General features: G+C 40.6%; 1 protein-coding gene across 4 annotated transcripts in view; it reads right to left on the bottom strand.

The window, feature by feature from the left end:
* CASK (calcium/calmodulin dependent serine protein kinase) overlaps positions 1–25,925 on the bottom strand; it is a 166,268-nt gene that overhangs the window by 91,656 nt on the left and 48,687 nt on the right. For all 4 annotated transcript variants that reach the window (XM_081327004.1, XM_081327005.1, XM_081327006.1 and 1 more), the window contains exons 2-4: positions 23,529–23,641; positions 11,217–11,322; positions 9,593–9,670 (exon numbers count right to left, since the gene is read on the bottom strand). In XM_081327004.1, coding sequence (XP_081183130.1) covers positions 9,593–9,670; positions 11,217–11,322; positions 23,529–23,641 — 297 coding nt within the window. The remainder of the gene's footprint in view (positions 1–9,592; positions 9,671–11,216; positions 11,323–23,528; positions 23,642–25,925) is intronic.

The following is a 25,925-nucleotide window of genomic DNA, read 5'->3' as shown; positions in this document are numbered from 1 at the left end:
CATCCAAAATACCAAACCAGACATTACCCAATATTATTGAATACTGGAAGAACCAGGACAGAAAAAATGATTTTTTAAAACATAATATGTAATTAAACTTTTGCTATTCACTATCAAAAAATGTGGTGCCGGCTACCAGCTTGACTGACTTCCAAAAAGATTGGACCAATTAATGGAAATAACAGGAGATCAATGGTTATTAGCTTGATAACAGTGTGATTGATTCTGAAAGCCATATCCTCTGAGAGTAGTAGGCTTCTTGCACAATTGATTACCCACTGTGAGAGCAGACTACTGGACTAGATGCACCAGGGGTCTAATTCAACAAGTCACCACTGCTTATGTTCTCATATGAGTTACATGTCAGGGAATTTTTGAGTCTGAAATCAGGAACTGATTTTCAGATCATGCTCACCAAGAAGACCAAACAGCCTAGGAGGTCCCTATTATAGTAAAACAAAGGTTGGGCGCTTGACTATATCACAGAATTTCCAGAAACCCAGATTTATCACATGAAAGGCTTCATGCCCATCCAGTCACTGAGCCAACAGTGCTTAACTTTACTACTGATCTGATACAGGACATGGTAATTTTAGATAATATCTGGGAGTTTATCATGAAGGCAGAATAAAAAAAATCCCAGGAATGCCTATCCATAATACCTCAACAAAAGGAGATTTCTTGGTGGTTACACAAGAAATATGTCAAACTATTCACAGAACAGTCAGGACTTACTAACTCGGCCATCTATACCATAGGCCAGGGGTGTCAAACTGCCGGGCCAGGGGCTGGATACGTCATGAAGAAACCACACCCACCCCACTGCTGGCGATGGTGAAAAAGTTCCGATACGTCACACGACGTCACGTGACATTACGAGTTTGACATGTCTACCATAGGCACAAGGCAGACTATATTAAGAGCATCACTCAGGATTCCCATGACAAAATCAGGCCACTGAAAAGAAGATGAAGAGATGCAGGCAATAGAGTTAATTTGACTCTCTAAAAATGACTGGGCTTCCCAAGTTATCCTAATATCCAAGTGTAGAGAAGAAGTCTGTAAGGAGTATAGGGAGTTAAATAAGAAAACTGAATCAGATTACTTCTCTGTGGTTCACATCAAAGGCCTGCTGGGACAACTAAGTGCATTTCTTTTCTGGACCTGATGAGCAGACACCCTTGGCAAAAAGAGATAATGGTTTTGTTTCCATTTAAATTCCAAAGATTAGACATTCCAAAAACTGGGAATAAGATGCTCACAGGTTTAAATTATTTTGCCATTGCACATTTAACATTTTCAACCAACTGGGACAGCACCTTGAACATCATAAGTAGTGTTAAGATCAGATTTCTGAACTAGCTATCAAGAAAAGAAATGTCAAAGTGGTCTAAACCAAATAGTCTTGCTGGAAGAATGAAAAAACTATGGGATCAGATAATCTCTGGAAGCTGAAGCACAGACAATCCATGATTGGCCTGTACTTATAATGAAAATCATGTACCATGCAATCTTTCCTGGGGCTAACTAATTGCTACCAAGTGTTTGTGCTCAAATACAGGCAAATTTTAATATTGTTATGTTAAGAATCTTCAAGGAATGGAAATTTCACAAACCAAATCTAGTGTGGTCTGGCAAATTACAGATAGCATTTGAGCAGCATTAAATAGCAGCTATCCTTCATTACAACTCCAATTTTGGACAAAGCGGCTGTGTTAACAACTGATGCCTCAGAGTGAGTCACCACCTGAAGTTAGTACAGAGCAAGCTCCTCATTTGGTTGAATTTCTGAATATGAAACTACCCAAACTACCAAACTACTCATTGGCCTGTGTTGGAGAAAGAACATATATGCCCTTGAGAACTACATCACTATATGAAGGGCTAGGTTCACATTATTTTGAACTCAGAATTGACCCTGCAGCACTGAAACAGCTACAGGAAATTCAACAAAAGAAATGTGTATATTGTAGTTTCATCCTGTTGGTATACAGTTTAGAAATTGAGTATATGAAAGGGAAGAAAACATAGTAGCAGAAATATTTAAGGAGGACAAGTACTCATATGGAAGAGTAGAGGATGATGATCTAATAATGGAGGATACTCTTTATTGATGTATTGACAGGTCCAAGCCCAAAGACAATATAGCAAAATCTTGGCAGCACAGCAACTTTTCCAGGAAGGAGACAGTACGTTCCAGAGAGAAGCTCAAATTAAGAGACTGTGTAGTTCTGAGCTGGATTAGGCAGGGAGGGAAGAATCCCTCAGGATCTATCTATTAGAGTACTGGGTTCTATCCTAGAATCTCTCAGGATATATCTAGGTTACTGGGTTATAGTTTTAGTTTGGCAAAATTCTGTCCATTAGGTGTAAGCACACAAAAGATTGGAAATCAATTGGATTTTACTATTTCGTCTTTGGGTTTGGTCTGTATAAAAGTAGACAATATCCCTCCATTACTAGATTCTCCTTTCCTACTCTTCTATATGAGTACTTGTATTCCTTTAATCTTTCTGCCACTATGTTTTCTTGCATTGAATATATGGATAATGGTTAGCTGAACTACTCCCTTTTCACTTGTGGCAAAAGAAAAAAAAATGGATTCCTTCTGAACACAGGCAGAAACTATAAATGAATGCTGGGAAAAAGAAGACCAGGGCTGTGTTTAATTTCTTTAGAAGCTTCTGAATTAACTTACTGGAATCCTCAGGGAAGCAAGAGGTCCAGAATTAAGAAAGAGAAAATATCTGTTTGCAAAAATTGCTACTCTAAAAGTAAATGTTTGACTAGGAATGCTGCTTTTAAAGTATTATCTTTGGGTTTTTTTAACTAGCCTTTTATACCTCTGTATAAGCTAAGTAATTGTATGTTCACTTCAGTCTTTTATGTTATGTTATGTTATGTTATGTTATGTTATGCTATGTTATATATAAAAACATAACTCCCCTTTAGAATCTTTTTAAATTCATAATAATTGTTTTGAAACTTCCTTCAGTACATTTCTATAATTCCTGCAGAGTGCTAATTTGTGTTGCAGAAGGGAAAACTCTTGTGGCCTGATAAGAGCACTGTAAAGGTAAAAAGGTAAAGGTTCCCCCGCACATGTGTGCTAGTCGTTTTCGACTCTAGGGGCCGGTGCTCATCTCTGTTTCAAAGCCGAAGAGCCAGCGCTTGTCCGAGGACGTCTCCGTGGTCATGTGGCCGGCATGACTAGATGCCAAAGGCGCACGGAACGCTGTTACCTTTCCACCATAGTGGTCCCTATTTTTCTACTTGCATTTTTACGTGTTTTCAAACTGCTAGGTTGGCAGAAGCTGGGACGAGTAACAGGCGCTCACTCTGCTACGTGGCACTCGGGATTCGACCCAAACTGCAGACCTTCTGATCGACAAGCTCAGCGTCCTAACCCACTGAGCCACCGCGTCCCAAGAGCACTGTACCTTCTTCTATTAAATTTTCTTTTGTGCAGTTCTGGAGATTCGCGTTCATTGCTTCAAATACACTATCTAACTATCTCATCCTCTGCTGTTCCCTTTGCCTTTGCCTTAATCTTTCCCAACCTCAGGGTCTTTTCCAATGAGTCCTCTCTTCTCATCTAATTTTTCATTTAAAACTTTTAAGTTGGCAAATATTTTTTGCAAAAATGTTCAAGAAGGCTCTAAGAGCCTTGGTGGAGCAGTGGGCTAATGCCTCCTTAAGTAACACCAGCTGCCTGCAATTAGTGCAGGTTCGCATCCCACCAGGCTCAAGGTTTAATTTAATTTAATAATATTTCTATACCGCCCTTCTCCCGAAGGACTCAGGGCGGTGAACAGGGCAAGAATAAAAATACAGGATTACAAAAGTTAAAAAATAATTAAATACACGCCCATATACTAAAAACAATTAATACATCTTAAAACCCCAATAAAATAACAATAACAACCCCCCCAGTCCCCCATCAGGTCAGGCCAGCTTGTTCAAAAAAGTATGTTTTTAGCTCGCGGCGAAAGGAGCGAAGATCGGGCGCCGTCCGGAGCTCAACCGGTAGCTGATTCCATAGCTCCGGGGCGCCCACAGAGAAGGATCTCCCCCTGGGGGCCACCAATCGACATTCTCTGACCGGTGGCACCCTGAGGAGGCCCTCTCTGTGGGAACGCACAGGGTGGAGGGAAGTTGATGCCGGCAGCAGGTGTTCCCTAAGGTACTCCGGACCCCTGCCATGTAGGGCTTTGAACACCATTACTAGTACCTTGAATCTCACCCGGAAGACAACTGGTAACCAATGCAGCTCACGGAGCAGAGGTGTAACGTGGGAGTATCGGGAGATTCCCAACACAACTCTCGCGGCTGCATTCTGTACCAGTTGGAGCCTCCGGGTGGTCCTCAAGGGCAGCCCCATGTAGAGAGCGTTGCAGTAGTCCAGTCGAGAGGTCACGAGCGCGTGAGTGACCGTGCATAGATCATCCCGGCTTAGATAGGGCCGCAACTGGCGCACCAGGCGAACCTGGGCGAAAGCCCCCCTAGTCACAGCCCCTATGTGATCTTCCAAGGTAAGCCGTGAATCTAGGAGGACTCCCAAGTTGCGAGCCCTATCTACGGGGGGTAATAGTTCACCCCCCATAGAAAGAGGTGGAATATCCGAATAGACCTGGGATGAAGGTATGCAAAGCCACTCAGTCTTGTCGGGGTTGAGTTGAAGTCTGTTCCTCCCCATCCAGACCCGAACCGCCTCCAGGCAACGGGACATCACGTTGAGGGCATCACTGGGGTGGTTTGGGGTCGAAAGGAAAAGCTGGGTATCATCAGCATACTGATGATACCCAACTCCAAAACCATGAATGATCTCACCCAGCGGTTTCATATAGATGTTGAACAGGAGAGGCGAGAGGACCGACCCCTGAGGAACTCCACAAACGAGAGACCTCGCGGTCGATCTCTGCCCTCCTGTCAACACTGACTGCGAACGTCCCTGGAGATAGGAGGAGAACCACTGTAAAACCGTGCCTCCCACTCCCAATCCCCTGAGACGCCGCAGCAAGATACCATGGTCGATGGTATCGAAAGCCGCTGAGAGGTCTAATAGGACTAGAACAGAGGAATGTCCTCTGTCCCGAGCCCTCCAGAGATCATTCACCAGCGCGACCAATGCCGTCTCCGTGCTGTACCCGGGCCTGAAACCCGATTGGTACGGGTCTAGATAATCCGCTTCATCCAGGACCAGACTCAGCCTTCCATCCTTCCGAGGTAGGTAAAATGAGGACCTACCTAATGGGGGCAATTAAGCTGACTTTGTAATAATGCCGCTTGGGGTGTGTGTGAAAGCCCTAATTAGCAGGCATATACATAGAATGAAGGCTACTGCTAAGCTTGTAAGCCGCCCTGAGTCTTCGGAGAAGGGCGGGATATAAATGGAATTAAAATAAAAAAAATAATGTTAAAAACATCTGAATCGCATCTCTCCTTTATATCTCTTTTTTTTGGGGGGGGGCATTGTAGAGAATATATAATGTGAAATAGTCAAAGTATTTAATTGATTTTAATATTAATACAAATCTCTCTTATAGCCAACCAAGCTCCTCAGCCTAGTATAAACATTTTCCCCCAAGGATAGAGAAAATGGATATTCCATAACAAAGTTACCACAGAAGCAGCTGAGATAATTTCCACAGGAGAGAAAAAAAGAAGAAAAATCCTGTCTTTTAAAAAATAGAACTCAGCACTCAGCCAGGGTATTAACAAATAAACTTCAAAAACAGAGGCATGTCTAAAAATATAAGCAGCAACTAGAAAAGATGGAGGCCCAATCCTCTGGCTGTACTGAGAATCGCAATCCTCTTAAGGCAAGTACTGGCAAGTACATGGCCATCTGATGGTCATTATGGGTCATTCCTAGTTGCTCCCATTTAAGTCTGGGGAGCACGCTGCCAAAGAACTGGTTTTGGCAGCAAAGTCAGCTGTCAGCACGGAGGAAAAAAAAGCCCCACTGCCTTGTATATTCTTGCCACCTCTTCTTAATCTCTTCTGCTTCTTTTAGGTCTCTACCATTTTTGTCTTTTACCATGCCCATCTTTGCAACGAAACATTCCCCTAATAATCTCCAATTTTATCTTTCTTGTCTCCAATCTTTCTAGTCTTTCCCATTCCGTGGTTTCCTTCTACAGGTAATCCTTGAGTTACAACAGTTCACTTAGCGACCATTTGAAGTTATGACATCCCCCCCCACAAGTACTTACCACAGTCCCGAAGTTACGAATGTTGCAGCACCATGGCAATTGTTCACCCTTAAGAACGACCGCAGAGACACTGCAACATTCGCCCTGCCTATTCCCTGTGGATGGCCTGGCCTGTGGATATTCATCTTGCAAAGATCTAGTGAGTCCTTGGTTTCTTGGCCTGCTTTGGTGCTTCAGGTCTTTGGTGTCTTCGCAGAGAATGGAGGTCTAAAGTACTGCAAGATCATGCGAGATCAGTAGTGCAAGATCTCGCACTAATGATCTCACGTGATTTTACAGTACTTCAGGCCTCTGTTCTCTGCGAACGGAGGCTTGGACAAGTTCTGCAGCAAAAGGCTTTGCAAACGGAGAGAAGGCCTGAAGCAATCAAAACCTTCCCTCCATTTGTAAAGCCTTTTGTCATCTTTGCAAAAACAGAGCGTTGGTGGAGCAGTGGGCTAATGCCTCCTTAAGTAACACCAGCTGCCTGCAATTAGTGCAGGTTCGCATCCCACCAGGCTCAAGGTTGACTCAGCCTTCCATCCTTCCGAGGTAGGTAAAATGAGGACCCAGATTGTTGGGGGCAATAAGCTGACTTTGTAATAATGCTGCTTGGGGAGGGGGGGGGGCGAAAGCCCTAATAAGCAGGCATATACATAGAATGAAGGCTATTGCTAAGCACATTGGTTTGTGCTTAAATTGTAAGCCGCCCTGAGTCTTCGGAGAAGGGCGGGATATAAATGGGATTAAAAAAAAAAGAAAGCTTTTGCCGCCAAGAATGGAGGCCAGGTGGGTAGAAACAATCAAGACAGGACCTCGCTATCTGACGGACTGGCTATCATGCAGATCTTTACAGTTAATAAACTGCATCTTGAATTTCACCTGGAAGCCAGCTAGTAAACAGTAAAGCAATGAGGTTATATGGGCATAACATTCTGCTCCCGTCATTGCCTGCACTGCTGCATTCTGGACTAGCTGTAGCTTCTATATCATCATCAAAGGCAGCTCTACTAGACCTCATTACATTAATCCAGGGAGCAGGTAAGCATAACATGATTTACTGATTGAAGAGCTTTTTAGTCCAGGAGAGGATGTGCAAAAGGTATATATATACAGAAATTAAAAAAAGTATTCTATTCCCCAACAATAAGTAACATAAATCCCATGAGTCCCTTTTCTGATACCTCTGGTTCCCCATCTCATCTCTGAATAATAAAGGGATTTTTTTCTAATTAAATAGAATTCCTCAGTGGCAGAACTTCAAACGTACTGGAAAAGTTCTTAAAAATTCAGGAAGATATTCAGAGATGGATTTTTGCCTTGAGAGTAACTGACTGCATAGCACAGTTAAACATCAGGAGCTGACTACAGGAAATATTTTATGACTTTTTGTTATCATAGAATACCTTATACTTTTAATGTCATAAATTGTTCTATAAAATTTGTCAAATTTCAATTCCATAGTATTATGTATCCCAGATTTTGGATGCATTCTGTAAGTTATCCACATAGGGTACCTTGGTTAAAAATGAACTATTTTGTCCAGTTACAAACTTGAGAGTTTTCGTACTATATAGATTGGGCTGATTTGGTTAGAGAAAACCAAATTGAAGTTTAAATGTCTCATGCACGTGAGGGTAGGAAGGAACAATTTTCTCAGCATGCCTTCTGATAAATGATTTTTTTGTGATTGGATATGTTTGTCATAACAGCCATTTTCAGCAACCTCTCCCATGATAATAACTTTATAACAACATCTTGACATTTTTTCAAAATTTCAGATATGTCCCCCCCCCTTTTTTTTAAAAAAAATATATAATTATTCTAGGACACTATCAATTCTCAAACACTGTTTGTTCATGGTCCCCCTATGAGCCTCATTTGCCTCTCTAATCCCCATCATAGTCACACCTGGAAAAAAGCTACTTTACCATCTGCACTGTATATTACTCACATTGTATTGTAATATACAATGTGTCTTTATATTATAAAGATGAAGTATGCAGTAGCTAACGAAAACAACTCTATGCAACCATAACTGTTGCATAGACAACACTTAAACACATAAAATGACTAACAGCAACAAAAGGTCACCTAGAAATATGGTATGATCCACTAGGCGACCTTATGGTCCATATCTACTCTAGATTAGAATAGGGGTTCCCAACCCCTGGTCCGTGGACCAGCACCACTCTGCGGCATGCCCAAAACTGGGCTGCGTAAACAAGCGAAGCCCTATCTGTGGGATGCAGGCAGCCCACGAAACTACTCTCCCTTTGGTCCATGGAAAAACGTCTCCCCAAAGAACTGGTCCCTGGTGCCAAAATAGTTGAGAGCCACTGCTCTAGAACACTGAAACTATATATTGCTAAAGAAAATTAAAGCTTCTATCTGTCTAGAATCTATGAATGCATAAATAAGAGAGCATAAACTCACAATATTCTGGTGTTATTTTGTAAAACAGACAAAAAGAACCCCCCCTCCATGTTAGTATATAACAAAATTTAGCTATGAAATCAACAGGATTCAATCCCTCACCTGTTAGTTAAATTTAATATAATATCTTCCATTGAATTAATATAATACAAATGAATGTACACAATTTGTTACTGAATGTAGTTTATCTATCTACTTAGATGATTTTAAAAGAGAACAGTCTCACATGAACTTGTCTATTAATGCAATAATTCATGATTATTTAATGTTTAAAATAATGTGCTTTTGAATATTGCTTGCTAGGAGGCAAACATGACAGTGCTATTGGCTTCATCTCTTATATTTTCTGCAAACTACAACTAGAAAAAGAAAACTGGAGTTAATCAAATCTATGTCAGATCCTAGCCTCTTATCCTCCTAATTTAAAAGTGCTTCACTTTGCCCTGATTTTCTTTTGTTAGCTGGAGGTTTAGAAGTTTAATTGATAATGATGAATATATTAATAGTACGATTTAATTATAAATGTTTAAGACAACTTGTCACAAATATTTAAAATAACTGAGAGCTAAAATTAAAATACTATCTTTTGCCTTTTTAAACATTACTAGTTATAGTTTCTTTCAACATATACTAACCTTCTTAAAAAGAATACCATATTGGCTTATTTAGCAACAGTTCACAGTTATAATGGTGATGAAAAAGTAACTTTGCAACCAATTGTCATATTTACTATCTTTGTAGGTTCTTAAAGCAAAGGAAAGCTGAAGTGGGATCATAAGCATAGCTGCGGTTTTACTTAACAACTGAGTTGCTGGTCTCAGTTGTGGTCTCTAAACAAAGACTACCTATAAACCTTTTCCGGACTGATTATCTTAATCTGTGCTGCTTATAGTATTAGCTATCAGACAAGTGTTAATTATTATTCATTTTCCCCAGCACAAAATTAAAATAAGAACACAAACCTGGCTACGGCTTCACTGTACACAAAACCAGCGTCTGCTCTCTTTACAATTTCAAAGCAGAGATCTGCACCATCCATACTGCATATAAAAAGTATTGAAAAAGTATTTATGAAACATGAAACTGACTTTCAAAGTAATGTTAATATTCAGAAATGTACACTGTTAGAAGACAAGAAAAACATACAGACTTTATAGTGCAATCACTAACCAGTGATTTCATCTTAAAACACAACACAATTTTGGAGAAACGGTTTCAAATAGGAAAAGTTAAGTTACTGGCATTTCTAAATTCTTAAATGCAAAATTTCTGAAAAGTTTGGCTTTTCTCTTCTCAAAATGCCCCCGTCCTAAATGAATGAATATTGGGAATCCATTATTAACTTCCGTATGTATTCTCCCATATTAAAGGTGGGGTAAGTGTTATGGTTTGCAAGGAGAGATAGTGAAGTATAGCAAATGTTAGTATAACCTATTTTTAACTACAGATAGTGAGGTTAACAAATCCCATGAAATAATTACATTATTTGAATTCACACAAAGTGATCTTTCTATAGAAAATAATGAATATTGATTCCAGCTTGAGAGATAAGTTTTAGACACAAACGTAATAGTATATTAATGAAATATTACAGAAATGAATAATATACTTTAATTTTATGGTTAACAAAGTCATAGCAATTATAGAAAGCAAAGTAAAAACAAAAAAAATCTAAATATCGTTCCTAAAGATAAGCGTACAGTGACAAAAAAACACCTCAAATATTTTAGCAGCATAGACTGAACTGTTTTCTCTTTCTTTAAAATTTCATACAAATACTGGTAGATGCAAAGTGATGCATTTACATTTCTGCAAATTTGCATGCTTTGATCAACGTTAGGGTAAGTATTCATGTTTTGTTTTCTCAAAAGATATCTTCAAATTATTTGAGAATGAATTCACTTGCACATTTATTTTCTTTTGACAATATCTTACTTTCCTTATGGACTAACCTTAATTGCCTATGCATTAACCTTACATAAATTGAAATTTGGATTGCATTAAACATGACCTGGCTACTTATATTCCTTTTCCTTATTTCATATTTTCAGGTTTTTTAGTTTTCTTACCATATTCTGCACTTGTTCTGAAAATCTTTGAAAACCTAGCTTTGATCCCCAATCTAGGCTTGGGATGATTATCAAGCCTCTATTGTTTTTCTAGTTTTTTTCTGGATGTTCATTCTCACCTTGTCTTTATTTGTTCTTACTTTTAAAATATAATTTGGGAGTTGGGTTGCTGGAATGGAATGGAATGGAATGGGATAGGATAGGATGGGATGGGATAGGATAGGATAAGATAAGGCAAGAAAACACGATATAAAAGTGTATCTTTCCCTTAGTATAGTATTCAATACTAATTTAAAGAACATTATTCACTTCCCTAACTTATCATATTATTCTCCTCTGGCCAGACATAACAATAGTAGTTACAATTTGAACAGAATATGCAAATAACTATTACACATAATACACATACTTATTTATGCACACATATACACACGTACAAATTACAATGTGAAAACCATACTTGGCATTCTAGAAGAACTGAAAATCTCAACAAAAATATGAGGAATTTAAAACTTACAATTCAAAAACCATATATAGCATTCCATCAGAACTGTAGGTCTCCAAAAGTTCAACAATGTGAGGATGTTTCAGCATGTGACAGATACTTGCTTCCCTCTTCAGATCTGTTTGAAGACAGTAATTTCTGTATCATTAAATATCATAACAAAGTAACAACGATATATTCCTAATTAAATTTTTATAATTAAATAACAACTACTTTATTGTCACTTTGAATGCATACCAATCAGCATACATCAATATGAAATTTCGTTGCATACGCTCCTTGTTCATGGCCAGCTCAAGTTACAGATCTTCCATTTTAGGGAGCGAACAATGGCAAACAGGACAGATGAAAATGGAGCTGTATATATACATGGCTTGGGTCCGGGATATCTGAGGGAACACCTGCTGCCGGCATCAAGTTCCCTTCGTCCAGTGCGCTCCCACAGGGAGGGTCTTCTCAGGGTGCCACCAGTAAGAGATTGCCGGCGGGTAACACCCAGGGATAGGGCCTTCTCAGTGGGGGCGCCTGCCCTTTGGAACCAGCTGCCAGTGTAGCTGAGGACTGCCCCCGACCTCCGTTCATTCCGCCGGGGCCTGAAGACCTGGCTCTTCGAGCTCTCTGGCCCAGGCTGAGGATTAATTTATTTTAATTGGGGTTTTATTTATACAGGGATAAATTTAATCTTTTTTAAACTTGGTTTTTAACTTTTGTATTTTTGGCTTTTAATTGCCCTGTAAACTGCCCTGAGTCCTTCGGGAAAGGGCGGTATATAAATGTAATAAAATAAATAAAATAAATAAATATTTCCTGAAACATTGATTTTAAATGTTTACAAAAGCTTTGACAATTGAATATTAACTATATAGCTATTTTATGGCAACTCAATACGTAATACACAATGGCATAATATAAATATTAACTAGCATATGTATAAGAAATTAAGAAGATAAATGAGATTAGCACATAGGCCTGGCTAAAAAAAAGTGCCATTAGCATTCTTCAATGAGTTCTCATTTTTCCCCCAGTTTTTTGAACCCCTAACATAAGTGTGTCAAACTGCCGGCCTGCAGGCCGGACGCATCATTGGGAAACCACGCCCACCCATTGCCGATAATGGCAAAAAAGCTCCAATACGTTGCGCGACATCATGTGACATTGCGAGTTTGACATGTCTGCCCTAACAGAATAAGAGATTTTCTGTTTTTTTTCCAGTGCATCAGTTATTTTAGCTATCTATATAACATGTATATCTACATCTAAATGGCTGTTATTTTACAGTGTAAGATAGTCCTCAAATTACAATCATTTGTAAAATGAGTTATGATGGTCCTCACTCTTATGACTGTCATAGCGTCTACATGGTCACATGATAAAAATTTGGGTGCTTGGCAACTGGCATGTATTTATGATGGTTGCTGCATCCTGGGATCATTCGATAGCTATCTGTGACCTTCCCAGTCAGCTTCTGACAAGCAAAGTCAATGCAGGAAGCTAGAGTTACTTAACAAAAGTGGCAAAAATGCTTGTACAATTCACTTCCTTGCTTGGCAACAAAAATTCTGATCCCAATTTTGGTCATAAATTGAGTCTACCTGTACATATTTATATAGATACATGTAGGATTACTGGAATATCACAGATTTAAATACTCCGTCACAATAAATTTTTAAGTAATCAGAGTTTGGTACAGATGGAAAAAATTCTACCTAAATCAATGGAAAGGACAAATTCATTATTATGTCTATGTAAAACTGTCATACAGTGATACAGTGTTATGTATTTTTCAACAATAGCAAAATGGTGGCTTCTTTGCTTTGTGGTTTTCAAATACTTGGGAATATTTTAGTTTACTCCATCACAATCAACATCAGCTGCATTCTCAGTAATCCAACTGCTCTGTAGAAGTCCAAACTTGTATCAATCAATTCAGGATCTTTGGGAGAAGATACAGGCAATCCCCAACATCAATTTGAAGTTATGACAGCAGTGAACAAAGTGATCCCAAAGTTACAACCATTGAACCACCCTCATGGTCACATGATAAGTGATTTGAGCACTTAGCAACTGGTTCACATTTATGATGGTTGTAGCATCCTGCAATCACATGATCACAATTTGTGAACTTCTTAGCCTATTTCTGACAAAGTCAATGGAGAATCTAGATGTACTTGACCGCATGATCCACTTAATGACCATGTGAATTAGTTAATGTCCATGGCAAAAAAGTAGTAAAATTGGATGTAAGATGCCTTAATTACTGTACCACTTAATATTGAATTTCCCAGTCCCAATTATTATCAGAAGTTGAGGGCTATCTACAAACTATATGTGATCCAGCACAAATATATGCAGTCTCTGACAGAGTAGCACATTATGATGATCTCTGGAGGGCTCGGGACAGGGGATATTCCTCTGTCCTAGTCCTATTAGACCTCTCAGCGGCTTTCGATACCATCGACCATGGTATCCTGCTGCGGCGCCTCAGGGGATTGGGAGTGGGAGGCACAGTTCTTCAGTGGTTCTCCTCCTATCTCCTGGGACGCTTGCAGTCGGTGTTGGCAGGGGGGCAGAGGTCGACCGCGAGGCCTCTCGTTTGTGGAGTTCCTCAGGGGTCGGTCCTCTCGCCTCTCCTGTTCAACATCTACATGAAACCGCTGGGTGAGATCATTCGTGGCTTTGGAGTTGGGTATCATCAGTATGCTGATGATACCCAGCTTTTCATTTCGACCCCAAACCACCCCAGTGATGCCCTCGACGTGATGTCCCGTTGCCTGGAGGCGGTTCAGGTCTGGATGGGGAGGAACAGGCTTCGACTCAACCCTGACAAGACTGAGTGGCTGTGCGTACCGGCATCTCGGGATATTCAGGATATCCCACCCTTCTCAATGGGGGGTGAGTTATTACCCCCTGTAGATAGGGCTCGCAACTTGGGAGTCCTCCTAGATTCACAGCTTTCCCTAGAAGACCATATAGTAGCTGTGACTAGGGGGGCCTTCGCCCAGGTTCGCCTGGTGCGCCAGTTGCGGCCCTATCTAGACCGGGATGCCTTACGTACGGTCACTCATGCGCTCGTGACTTCTCGTCTTGACTACTGCAACGCTCTCTACATGGGGCTACCCTTGAAGACCACTTGGAGGCTCCAACTGGTGCAGAATGCAGCCGCGAGAGTTGTGTTGGGAGTTTCCCGACACTCCCATGTCACACCTTTGCTCCGCGAGCTGCATTGGCTTCCAGTTGTCTTCTGGGTGAGGTTCAAGGTGTTAGTAATGACCTACAAAACCCTACATGGCATGGGTCCGGAATACCTTGGGGAGCACCTGCGGCCGGCGTCAACTTCCCTCCGCCCAGTACGCTCCCACAGAGAGGGCCTCCTCAGGGTGCCGCTGGTCAAAGAATGCCGACTGGTGGCCCCCAGGGGGAGGGCGTTCTCTGTGGGCGCGCCGGATTTATGGAACCATCTTCCGGTCGAGCTCCGGATGGCGCCTGATCTTCGCTCCTTCCGGCGTGATCTTAAAACCCACCTTTTTGAACAAGCTGGCCTGGCCTGATGGGATGGGGTTGGGTTTTATAAATTGGTCTTAACTTTTAATCTGTACTAATTTATTACGGGCATTGCTGTTTAATTACTTTTTAATAATTTTTAATTTTTGTATCTTGTTTTTATTATGTATTGCCCTGTTCACCGCCCTGAGTCCTTCGGGAGAAGGGCGGTATACAAATTAAATTAATAATAATAATAATAATAATAATAATAATAATAATAATAATAATAATAATAATAATAATAATAATAATAATAATTATACACATTAATCAACAAATTCTACTCACTGGACAAATAGTACATTTCTTAGGAAACTGAGATGCATAATGCTTATCCTGAACCTGACTGCTTAACTCATATTTTTTATATTCCCCTTTCCCTTTCCCCCTTACCACAGAATTTCCTTTTTTGCAGGTAGGACAGATTGTTTTAACAAGCTATCTCTTCCTAAACTGCTTTTCTTTGCCCTGATTAGTTAATTAGCATCTTTGCAGCTGCCCCGATTCTAATCAATTTCATCCCAAAAGCTTCCTTTTGTATTCTAAGCAGCTAGGAGCACCATGCCATTTCTTTCAATGCATACATGGCATGGGTCCGGAGTACCTCAGGGATCACCTGCTGCCAGCAACTTCCCTCCGCCCTGTGCGTTCCCACAGAGAGGGCCTCCTCAGGGTGCCACCGGTCAGAGAATGTCGTCTGGTGGCCCCAGGGGGAGGTCCTTCTCTGTGGGCGCCCCGGATTTATGGAATCGGTTGCTGGTCAAGCTCCGGATGGCGCCCGACCTTCGCTCCTTCTGACGCGATCTGAAGACGCACTTATTCGAACAAGCCGGCCTGGCCTGATGGGGGGATGGGTTTGGGATTTTATTGTTGTTTTTTAATATATGTATTTACTGTTTTAGTTTGGGCATTGTATTTAATTCTTTTTTAACTTTTGTATTTTTGTATTTTTATATACTTGCCCTGTTCACCGCCCTGAGTCCTTCGGGAGAAGGGCGGTATATAAAATAATAATAATAATAATAATAATAATAATAATAATAATAATAATAATAATAATAATAATAATAATTATATTCTCCATTGTTTGCTCGCTTATTCTTTTGTAATCTCTTCCTTTCCAATGAGTATAAACATTGTTTCCCCCTTGGTAATTATCCCAGAACCAAGGTGAGGATTCCAAAGGGTGGGGGAGAGTGGGGAAAAAAGATTTATATGATTTACATCTTTTTTCCAGCTCCCTCATGAGTCGAGTACCAGTACATGAACTTTCCCTGCCATTAGGGCTTGCCCAGCTGACTTGGGTCGTATCCTGCTGATACTGTAAATATTTAGGGCAATTTATTAATTAAGCTTTTTAAAGCTTTATTAGTCCTGGAGTTCTCTGTTCTCCTTTGGTGTCTATCCTGCAAATTCTAAATTAAATGTTGACATGCAAATTAACACAAACAATATTATGTCCAGGATTCCTGTTTCAAAGAGGTCAATGCAAAATAAGATAATGCCACAATGAAGCCAGTGACAGGCTAGACCAGGGGTCGGCAACCTAAAAAAGAAAAAGAGCCACTGGGAACCGGTTCCATCACAAATTAAAAAAAGAGGGAGCCGCGTGCGTGTGTCCATGCACGCGCATGCACAAAAAGGTTTTTTGCGCATGCGCGGACGCACGCGGCTGCCATTTTTTTAAAAATGAGATGGAACCGGTTCCCGGTTGCCCGACGGCGACGGCCCGTCTGCAAAGCTGCCGCTTTCGGCAGCTTTGCAGACGGGCCGTGGCAGCTTCCTCAAAGAGCGGCGCCCCTGCCCATTCCGAGAGGTGCGCGCGCACCTCTCCGAATGACCGGAGGTGCGCGCGTACCTCCGCGCGAATGGGCAGCGGTGCCGCTCTTTGAGGAAGCTGCCGCGGCCCGTCTGCGAAGCTGCCGCTTTTGGCAGCTTCGCAGACGGGCCGTGGCAGCTTCCTCAAAAAGAGAGGCGCCCCTGCCCATTCCGAGGTGCGCGCGCACCTCTCCGAACGACCGGAGTTGCGCGCGCACCTCCCCAAACCTTTGGGGAGGTGCGCGCGTACCTCCGTGCGAAGGGGCAGTGGCGCCGCTCTTTGAGGAAGCTGCCGAAAGCGGCAGCTTCCTCAAAGAGCGGCACCGCTGCCCGTTCGCGCGGAGGTACGCGCGCACCTCCGGTCGTTCGGAGAGGTGCGCGCGCACCTCTCGGAATGGGCAGGGGCGCCGCTCTTTGAGGAAGCTGCCGCGCCCCGTCTGCGAAGCTGCCGAAAGCGGCAGCTTCGCAGACGGGCCGCAGCAGCTTCCTCAAAGAGCGGCACCGCTGCCCATTCGCGCGGAGGTACGCGCGCACCTCTCCAAAGGTTTGGGGAGGTGCGCGCGCACCTCCGCCCATTCGGGGAGGTGCGCGTGCACCTCTCCAAACGGGCGGTGCCACTCTCCATTTGGAGAGGTGCGCGCGCACCACTGCCCGTTGGAAGAGGTGCGCGCGCAACGGGCGGCTGGGAGCCGCAAGAGACGGCTCAAAGAGCCGCATGCGGCTCCGGAGCCGCAGGTTGCCGACCTGTGGGCTAGACATTAATCCATAACTGAAAGATGTTCTATGTTCAATTAATTAGGCTTTCCTCAGAATTTTGTGATAGCCAACTATTGCAATTTACTTTTTGGTAAATGATGCCACTGACTACTGAAATCTTTTAGTAGTCTACAGAATTTACATTTTAATCCATTAAACCAAACGGATTTAATATACCAAGTAAACCCCTATTCAAAATAATTTGTTTCACAAAAAGCAATAGACAATCATCTCAATTAATAGGAATAGCATTTCAGAATTCTGTGATGGGTAGAAAGAAAGACCCTACGTTACAGGGAAATGAATCCACTCCAATGAACTTTCTTGAATGACCTCAATTATCAAATACAATGGCTCAATGCAGTTCCAGCACTCTGTGATCATGCTACTCAAATTTGGTGAAAGAATATTCTTTCTCTGCAAAAGGTGGGAATGGAAGCAGCAAACTCATGGAAGGCAAACAACTCTTAAATTCACTCAAAAAAGAAAAAAAGATTCTCCAACTCATGTCACTAATATTGGACTAGTTAGTGTTTAGTACTGGTGGCAATTTCGGCTGTTTGTCATTTGTTTAGTACATCTTAATGACAGAAATCCCCGTGACTTTAGTTTGAATAAAAAAATCCTTTCCTGTGATTCTATTGTGGCTTTCTGAAGGTTGGGAGATTAGTGACTATAAGGGGGAGACTGCCAATACTTTAGATCATCGGTCCCCAACCCCCAGTCCATGGATCGGTACCAGGCCGCGACATGCCAGAAACTGGGTCACGCAAACAAGTGAAGCCCCATCTGTGGGACACAGGCAGCATGCGAAACCAGGCCCTCTGGTTCACGGAAAAACCTTTCTCCAAGGAACCGGTCCCTGGTGCCCAAAAGGTTGGGGACCTCTGCTTTAGATGAGGCCTAAAATACCATAAGACCACGTGAGGTCAGTAGCGTGAGATCTTGCGCCATGATCTTGCGTGATCTTTTGTTATTTTAGGCCTCCATTCTCTGTGAATGCACCAAAGGCCTCGAGCAGCCAAGAAAGTGAAGGATCTCGATCTTCACAGGGTGAATATTGAAGGCCTAGTGCACAGGTCTGCAACCCGTGGCTCCGGAGCCGCATGCGGCTCTTTCAGCCGTCTCCTGCGGTTCCCAGTCCTCTGCCATGTGCAGTCCAAAAAAAAAAAGTGTGACTAAAAAAGTTCAACCAATCAATTCAAATATGCAGGGTAGGTTCATATCTTGCCTTGGCTCCACTCTTCAGTCAAACCCTGTTCTGTGCATGCGCGTATGTATGCGCATGTGCACACATTTTTTTGCAGCTCCCAGTTTTTCCTTTTGTGAGGGAACTGGTTCCAAGTGGCTCTTTCACTGTTTCAGGTTGCTGACCCCTGGCCTAGTGCCTAGGGAGACCTGGGGTGGGGGGGGGAGGGAATAACAAGGTTGAAAGTTGCAGTGCCACCGCGGTTGTTCGTGAGGGTGAACGACTGCTGTGGTGTGGCAACATTCATAATGTCGGGACTGGCTCATAAGCACTAGGGGGCGCTTGTAGCATAACTTCGCTAAGGGAATGTTCGCAACTCGGGGATTACCTGTATCTACACTAGACTTTACTGTATGTTTTGGTAAAATGATTTTGTTCCCAGGTTTAAGTTGTTACATGGAAGAAAAAGTATATTATATTCAACTTTCTAAGTAGTATATGATATATAAACATATCTTCCTAAATTGTACTTAGAAAACTGACAAAACCTGCAGGTTCTCCTCTCATGCAAAAGGCAGTCTTACCCCTTGGTATTTTTGGAGATCCTTTTTGAGTTAGGGCATAATTGAAAAAAAAATCCCAATTTTCTCTAATAAAACAAGAAAAAATCCTGAAAATATTTTTTAAAAAACATTAATATATAAATAGAAAGTTAAAATAATGAATCTATTATGACGAATGCACATTCATTCCAACAGTTTCACAAAACTGTTTTAAAAACAAGAGTTCTATCAACAGAGCATTCCAGTTTGCATAGAAAATTCTCATGTAAAAGAGTAAAGATTTGTCTTAATATTAGCAAATTTCAGGTTTTTTGAATCAAAAGACCTTCAAGAAGATTTTTTTTAAAGTTCATTCTCAGAATAAGACTACTGAATGTAGTGGTGAGTTAAAATAAGATTGAATAGGCAATGAGCCTTTTTGATTTCACTTGTTTTTCTTACTTCTCTTGCTACAATATAAACTATTCAGAAGATAAAACCAGAATATATAACTGTTTTATTATATTCATGGTTTAGTCTTTCTTCACCTCTATTCTGATGATTGTCAGACATAAGAAATTCCAGGTTTCTTAAGGTCTTCACCTTGTATTTTTTATTGTTGTTGTTAGCTGCGAAGTCGTGTCCGACCCATCGCGACCCTATGGACAACATTCCTCCAGGCCTTCCTGTCCTCTACCATCTTCTGGAGTCCATTTAAGCTCACGCCTACTGCTTCAGTGACTCCATCCAGCCACCTCATTCTCTGTCGTCCCCTTCTTCTATTGCCCTCGATCTTTCCCAGCATTAGGCTTTTCTCCAGTGAGTCCTTCCTTCTCATTAGGTGGCCAAAGTATTTGAGTTTTAGCTTCAGGATCTGGCCTTCTAAAGAGCAGTCAGGATTGATCTCCTCTAGGACTGACTGGTTTGATCGCCTTGCAGTCCAAGGGACTCGCAGGAGTCTTCTCCAGCACCATAGTTCAAAGGCCTCAATTCTTTGGCGCTCAGCCTTTCTTATGGTCCAACTTTCACTGCCATACATTGCAACTGGGAAGACCATAGCCTTGACTATACGCACTTTTGTTGACAGGGTGATGTCTCTGCTTTTTAGTGTGCTGTCTAGATTTGCCATGGCTTTCCTCCCCAGGAGCAAGCGTCTTTTAATTTCTTGGCTACAGTCCCCATCTGCAGTGATCTTGGAGCCCAGGAAAATAAAATCTGTCACTACCTCCATTTCTTCCCCATCTATTTGCCAGGAATTGAGAGGGCCAGATGCCATGATCTTGGTTTTCTTAATGTTAAGTTTCAACTCAAGTTTTGCACTCTCCTTCACCCACAACAAGAGGCTCTTTAGTTCTTCTTCACTTTCTGCCATTAGAGTGGTATCATCTGCGTATCTTAGGTTGTTGATATTTCTTCCGGCAATCTTAATTCCAACTTTTGATTCATCTAGCCCTGCCTTTCTCATGATGTGCTCTGCATATAAGTTAAATAGGCAGGGCGACAGTATACAGCCTTGCCGGACTCCTTTCCCAATTTTGAACCAATCAGTGCTTCCGTGTCCAGTTCTCACTGTTGCTTCTTGACCCGCATATAGGTTTCTCAAGAGACAAATAAGATGGTCTGGTACTCCCATCTCTTTAAGAACTTGCCACAGTTTGTTATGATCCACACAATCAAAGGCTTTAGCATAGTCAATGAAGCAGAAGTAGATGTTTTTCTGGAACTCCCTAGCTTTCTCCATGATCCAGCGTATGTTGGCAATTTGATCTCTAGTTCCTCTGCCTCTTCGAAATCCTACCTGTACTTCTGGTAGTTCTCGATCCACATACTGCTGAAGTCTAGCTTGTAGGATTTTAAGCATGACTTTACTAGCATGAGAAATGAGTGCAATGGTGCGATAGTTTGAACATTCTTTGGCACTGCCTTTCTTTGGAATTGGAATGTAAACTGATCTTTTCCAATCCTGTGGCCACTGTTGAGTTTTCCAAATTTGCTGGCAAATTGAGTGTAGCACTTTTACTGCACTGTCTTTTAAGATTTTGAATAGCTCAGCTGGAATACTGTCACCTCCACTAGCTTTGTTGTTGCTCAGCTTTTCTAAGGCCCACTTCACTTCACATTCTAGGATGTCTGGCTTTAAATTATTTCTATTATATTATTATTCAAAGTTATTGTTCAGTTAATAAGCAAAACTTTTATATAATTATATTTTTACATGCAATAAGTATTTCAAGCAATCATTTGGAGACTAAGCATATTATACAGGTAGTCCCCGAGGTACGAACCTAATGGAGCCTGGCCATTAGGCTTGTATGTCAAAAAACTTGTCAAATGAATCAGACTTAATTTTACACATTTTAAAAATCTAATTAATTAATTAAACCAAATGGGTTGTTAAATGAACGAAGATCTGACTTACTATTTCCTCAGATATCTGCCATGCTAACTGAACTGGGAGGGTTTCCTGCCAGCTGCCGATCAGCTGTTTCCAGTGAGCTGGCTCAGGAACTAAATTGCCTCCAAGCAGGGCTTGGAAGCCATCAGTTATTATTATTTTTTAAAAAACAACAACTGCTACTAGCCAGCTCAAGCGTCTTCAGGTGCCCACAGAGGGGTGGGGTTGAGGCTGTTGCTTTAATAAAAACCACTAGTCCAAGAGCCAGCCAGGCAACCAGAGGGAGGCAGGGGAGGGATTTACAGAACTCTCGGCTTGCAATAGTAACAGAGATGAAACGCACCTTGAGGCAGCTAATCTAACCCACTGCTCTATCAAGAGTGTATATCTGATAAATGGCTATCCAGTCTCTTCTTAAAAGCTTCTAGTGATGGGGCACCCACAACTTCTAAAGTTAATCTAAATTTAAAACCTGCAAACTACAGTAATATATGCTAATTTCCAAAATAAAAGCTCAATAGTTTGGAAACACAATAATTTGCAAAGTACAGTACTTGAAAAGTAGAGCAGTTCCCAAACTGCTTGCAAACAAATATTTAAAAATATTTAAAAATACTTAAAAGAAGTAATTGTAGCACTTGAGGCCAGTCAGTAGCAGATTGCAGCGAAAGCAAAAACTGCTGCCGGCTTGGCTCATGTTTGGCCATGTGACCAGGGACAAAACAACAACAACCCCTTTTGGCTTCTTGTAGCCCTGAACGGCCCAGGCAAGTCACAGAGAAAAAAATGGCCGCCGCTGCAGTAGAGACTGAAATCAAGTCACATGGCTTACAGAGGCCTCTTTTTGGTCTCAGTTTTGAATTTCTAATAAAAGTATCCTTTCTGAATTAATTCGTTTTTGTGAAAACTTGCTAAATTAATGCTTGTACCTGGGGGATTACCTGTACACAATTTTATGTACTCAATGTAGCAAAGAAAATCATCCTCAGTAAGCACTGTTATTCCAATTATGTTGTTCAAATTCTAAGAATCTACAGAATAGAAATTGCTTTTTATATAAAGTTGAAGGTTTTATTAGCTATTCATCATGTTTTCTGACATTTTGGGCCTAGTAAATCATAATTAGTAGAACCGTGGCTTCCAAGCAGAAATCTTATCTTAAGAATCCTGTATACTACCAGGAGAGAATGGTTTGACTATCTAAATATAAATAGTTAAAATATAAATAGCTCTGATTTGTAGTTCTTTAAAACATAATACGATTATCAATTTTTTTGAGAAATAATAATATTCAATAGCTGTGTCATGACGTAATTTAAAAACACAGTTGTATCAATACTTTCCTCTAACCATGGCATACACACAACTAACCTAATCACTGGATTCCCCCAATGTTCCATTAGTAAGAGAATGCACACATATATAAAAAGTATTTTTACACTTAATTTTTAAAGTGTAAACAAATGCAGAATATAGACCAGCAATAAACAAGACAGAGGCTCTAAAAACCTTTTTTTTAAAAACCTAGATACTCAATGTTTTATTGCAGCAAAAAAGGCAGAGCTTAAAGTTTTAAATTAGTAGCATATCTATATATAATTATTTAATAAAAATATTCTTCAATTTGCTCAAAACAGTTTACTCCTTTGATTTCTTTGTTAAATAATTAATCTGAGTGAAATATAGATCAGAGGGTCCCCAACCTCTTGGGCGCCAGGGACTGGTTCCATGGAGAGGTTTTTCCGCAGACTGGAGGGTGCATGATATTGTCTGTTGCCTGCATCCCACAGATGGGACTTTGCTTGTTTGTGCGGCCCGGTTGCTGGCATGCTGCGGCCTGGTACTGTCCAGGGTCCAGAGGTTGGGGACCCCTGATATAGATAATGGACTCAAGATAACAGTATTAATCATTTTCATTTTCTTTAATTCGTCAATACCTGCAGAAAATACCTGTAATTGACATATTTTTCAAACAGAGCATTTCTTTGGGGTAAAAAATCCCAATAAAAGTTTGGGACATAATTGTCAGAAAGATAATAAAAGAGAATAAAACACTGTATGGTAACAACTGATTTTTTTACCTTCAGTACTTAAGCCTGGACTTGAAGTGAATTTTGCTACATCGACAATCTTGACAGCAAACTGTTGCCCAGTTTCTCTGTTGATACATCGCCGCACAACACTGAATGGACCCCTAGAAAGAACAACATTGCTTAATTAATTTAAACATTCAGAAATCTCTTTTTTCCTTACAACTTTATTATTTTTCATTTTTTATTTAATTTTCATTGAATTGGCATTTCAAGAGGTATAAATTGTTACAAAATAATTTTGTTGTTTTGTTAAAACTTTTATTTAGAGAACTACAGTACTTATCAAATGTTCTTTGCTTTTAAAATAAATGAAAAGCCCAAATAGTTGGCATTTTAATCCTACACTGCTTTGTAATGTATCAGTAACACAACAAGTAAATTTAAATAACAAAAAAGACATAACACAAATCTATTTAATAATAAACTGGAATTTCATGAAAACAGTCATATAGAATATAGATCAGTAGGATTAAAAAAGAGATTGCTGCAAACTATAAATATATAACATTCTGATAAGGGAATTTTTTTTTAAAAAAAATCCCACTTCTAGTGGGGAAATGGTGGCTTGAGCAGCTCCTTCACAACTGTAGATGAGGCAACAATTGAACTGTGGCCCAGGCAAGATCCCTGTAACTTGAAGAATGCTCCAGAATCAAAGGGAATCCCAGAAATTGATGTATTTGTCCTCCAGATAACTGTTCCTTGAAAGAAGATTGTGAAAGGGAGGTTTTTACAATCAGCTGGTGAGTCAAATGGCTGGGAGGCAGGTTCTTACAGCAACTTCAAAGCTGTAGCACTACAGAAGAAAAAGCGGACACTATAATTGACACCCCATTTCTAAATCACTTTATTATAATTTATTATTCTTTCAATTTTAACAGAGCCTTAGTCCAGATATAATTAATATTTCCTTTTGGAGATTTTCAGTATTTTTAGTACTATAATTTAGTATTATTTTCAGTATTATAAAAAAGCTGATATGGGTATTGGGAGTTGTTTGTCTAGAAAAAAGATGAAAGTTTGGATTATCAGCTGTTTTCTAAAGAAACAAGAAAAATATTTTATGGATGATTAACATTTACTTTTTAGTGAATCTATATGTAAGGTACCAGATCTTGGAATTTTTAAATGTAGACTTTTGTGGGAACATTGTAGTTTTTTTTCTATTGACCTTGTGCTGACTAGTGTGGATTTACAAATAAAAACAGTGGGAAAAGTTTCCCTTGAACTTTTCCCCCCTTTATTCTATTTCCAGCGAGTCTGTTAGCAGCAATTCATTTTCTGGACACTAGAGTGTGCTATTAACTATGGCTAGGAAAAGATCACAATTTTTGTAGGTTTGAAGAGCAGAATGTTTGCAAGAAACCTATACAGGAAAAAAAGGATGTAAAATATTTGAAGTATAAGACTTTGGGTGTAGAATTTGTATTAGCAGATTTGAAAAAGACTAATGAAGTTATTTTTTATATTAAACCACAACTGAAACCATATTTTTGTTGTCTTGCGAATATGGTGCATATAGGTAGAGATGCATGGAATGCATAATTCGTAATTAAGCAGAAATCAAAAACAAGGGAGAATAATCTCATACTAGCAGAAGAGAAGTTCAAAAATAATGTTAGAAAGTATTACATCATAGAAGGAGTAGTGGAAGCTTTGAACCAACTGCCAGCAGAAGTAGTGGGTAAATAATCAGTAACTGAATTTAAACTTGGGATAAACACACGTCCATCATGCAACAAAAATTAAAAGTTAAAAAAAGTAAATAAAAATAATTAATTAATTAAAAAAAATGAAAAGCAAATAAAGAGACTTGAGAAACCACTGGGTCTTCTTATGCTGTCAGTTCTCTATGTCAGGGCTTTTCAACCTTTTCACCCATTGTACCACTTTTAGGATATGGCAACATCCGAGTACCACCAGTTGCCTAGCAAGGTGTCAAAAACTTGATGACCAAAAAAAAAAAAGTGAAGTACAGGTAGTCCTCAATTTACAACAGTTTGCTTAGTGACTGTTTGAAGTTACAATGGCACTGAAAAAAGTGCCCCCCAAGCCACAGCCGGGCAAGACACCTGCCTGCCTACCAGTGCTCTTCCTCCTGTCCGAGGTTTTCATTGTTGTGAGCATTTCTGTTGAGGATTGGCAGTGGGGGTGGGGTGCGGGGTGTTTGGTTTTTATTCTACCCCCCCCATCTGCTAGGTGGTTGTAGCAGGTTTTGGTCACTTCAGATGACCCTGGGAGACTGTGACTGTCATAAATATGAATGAGTTGCCAAGCCTCTGAATGTAAATCACAAGACCCTGGAGATGCTGCAACATTCCAGCTGATCGGTGCTTCTTCTGGGCTCAGCAGAAGCGCCAGGATCAGCGCCAAGCTCCAGCTGGA

The sequence above is a fragment of the Vipera berus genome, assembly GCF_964194415.1.
Source record: "Vipera berus genome assembly, chromosome: 4".
Classification (NCBI taxonomy): Eukaryota; Metazoa; Chordata; class Lepidosauria; order Squamata; family Viperidae; genus Vipera; species Vipera berus.
The sequence above is the reverse complement of the archived record's forward strand: the minus strand, read 5'-3'. Positions and strand labels throughout refer to the sequence as shown.